Source organism: Corvus brachyrhynchos, unplaced genomic scaffold, assembly GCF_000691975.1.
Source record: "Corvus brachyrhynchos isolate BGI_N302 unplaced genomic scaffold, ASM69197v1 scaffold616, whole genome shotgun sequence".
In the NCBI taxonomy this organism is placed as follows: domain Eukaryota; kingdom Metazoa; phylum Chordata; class Aves; order Passeriformes; family Corvidae; genus Corvus; species Corvus brachyrhynchos.
Genome location: NW_008238831.1, coordinates 212,624 through 213,333, shown reverse-complemented (window position 1 = coordinate 213,333; position 710 = coordinate 212,624). Strand labels below are relative to the sequence as shown.

Below are 710 nucleotides of genomic sequence, written 5' to 3'. Positions count from 1 at the left end.
TCCCCGTCCAGCTCCAGCACCCCGTAACTGCGGGGAGAGGGGGGGTTGGAGGGAAAATGGTCGCTGGGCACTCCCCTCCCCTATCCCTGGGGACAGCTCCGGGGGCACTCTGATCCCTGGGGCACCGCCATCCTTGGGGACATTCTGACCCCTGGGGACACCCCCATCTCATGGACACGCCGCTCACCTCTCCCAGTCCTGTGAGCAGCTCCTCTCCAGCACCTCTATGTAGTCCGACTCCCTCAGCGCCTTCTTGCCCACCTTCCCCTCTGCCTTGCTCAGCTGCTCCTCAATCTGGGGTGAAAAAAGGCGGAATCCGGGCAGTGAGGGTGGCAGCCTGCCCACGACCCTGCTCCCGAGCGGGGCTGGGGTCTGCACAGCCTTCCGTGCAGCCCTAGCAGCAGAAGCACATCTGCGTGGGTTAGAGGGTCCATGAGGAGCCCAAAAGGCATTTAAAGTTGCCAATAAGGAATATCCATCAGTGGGGTGCCCCAAGGGAGCCGGCAGCATCTCCCCAGGCTGAAACATCCCCACAAGGGTTCTCACTCCGCTTTTGGGGCGCCGTGTCCTCGGTCCCCACCTGGAAGGCGATGGCGTGGCAGGCGTCGCAGCGCAGAGATTCGGGCATGTGGGGCGAGAGCCGCTCCTCGGGGCTGAGCTGGGGCGCAGGGACCGAGTGGGACGGGGTGGCGGGGGGGGGCCCACACACG

The 710-nt window shown here is 65.2% G+C and overlaps 1 protein-coding gene across 1 annotated transcript; it reads right to left on the bottom strand.

The window, feature by feature from the left end:
* Positions 1–2: 2 nt before the first annotated feature.
* On the bottom strand, positions 3–706 carry MZB1 (marginal zone B and B1 cell specific protein; the record flags this gene model as incomplete). The annotated part of the gene is made up of 3 exons (XM_017738152.1): positions 3–27; positions 188–294; positions 581–706. Coding segments are annotated over 3 exons (258 nt in total), but the record flags the coding sequence as incomplete, so codon positions are not given.
* Between the last annotated feature and the right edge of the window lie 4 nt (positions 707–710).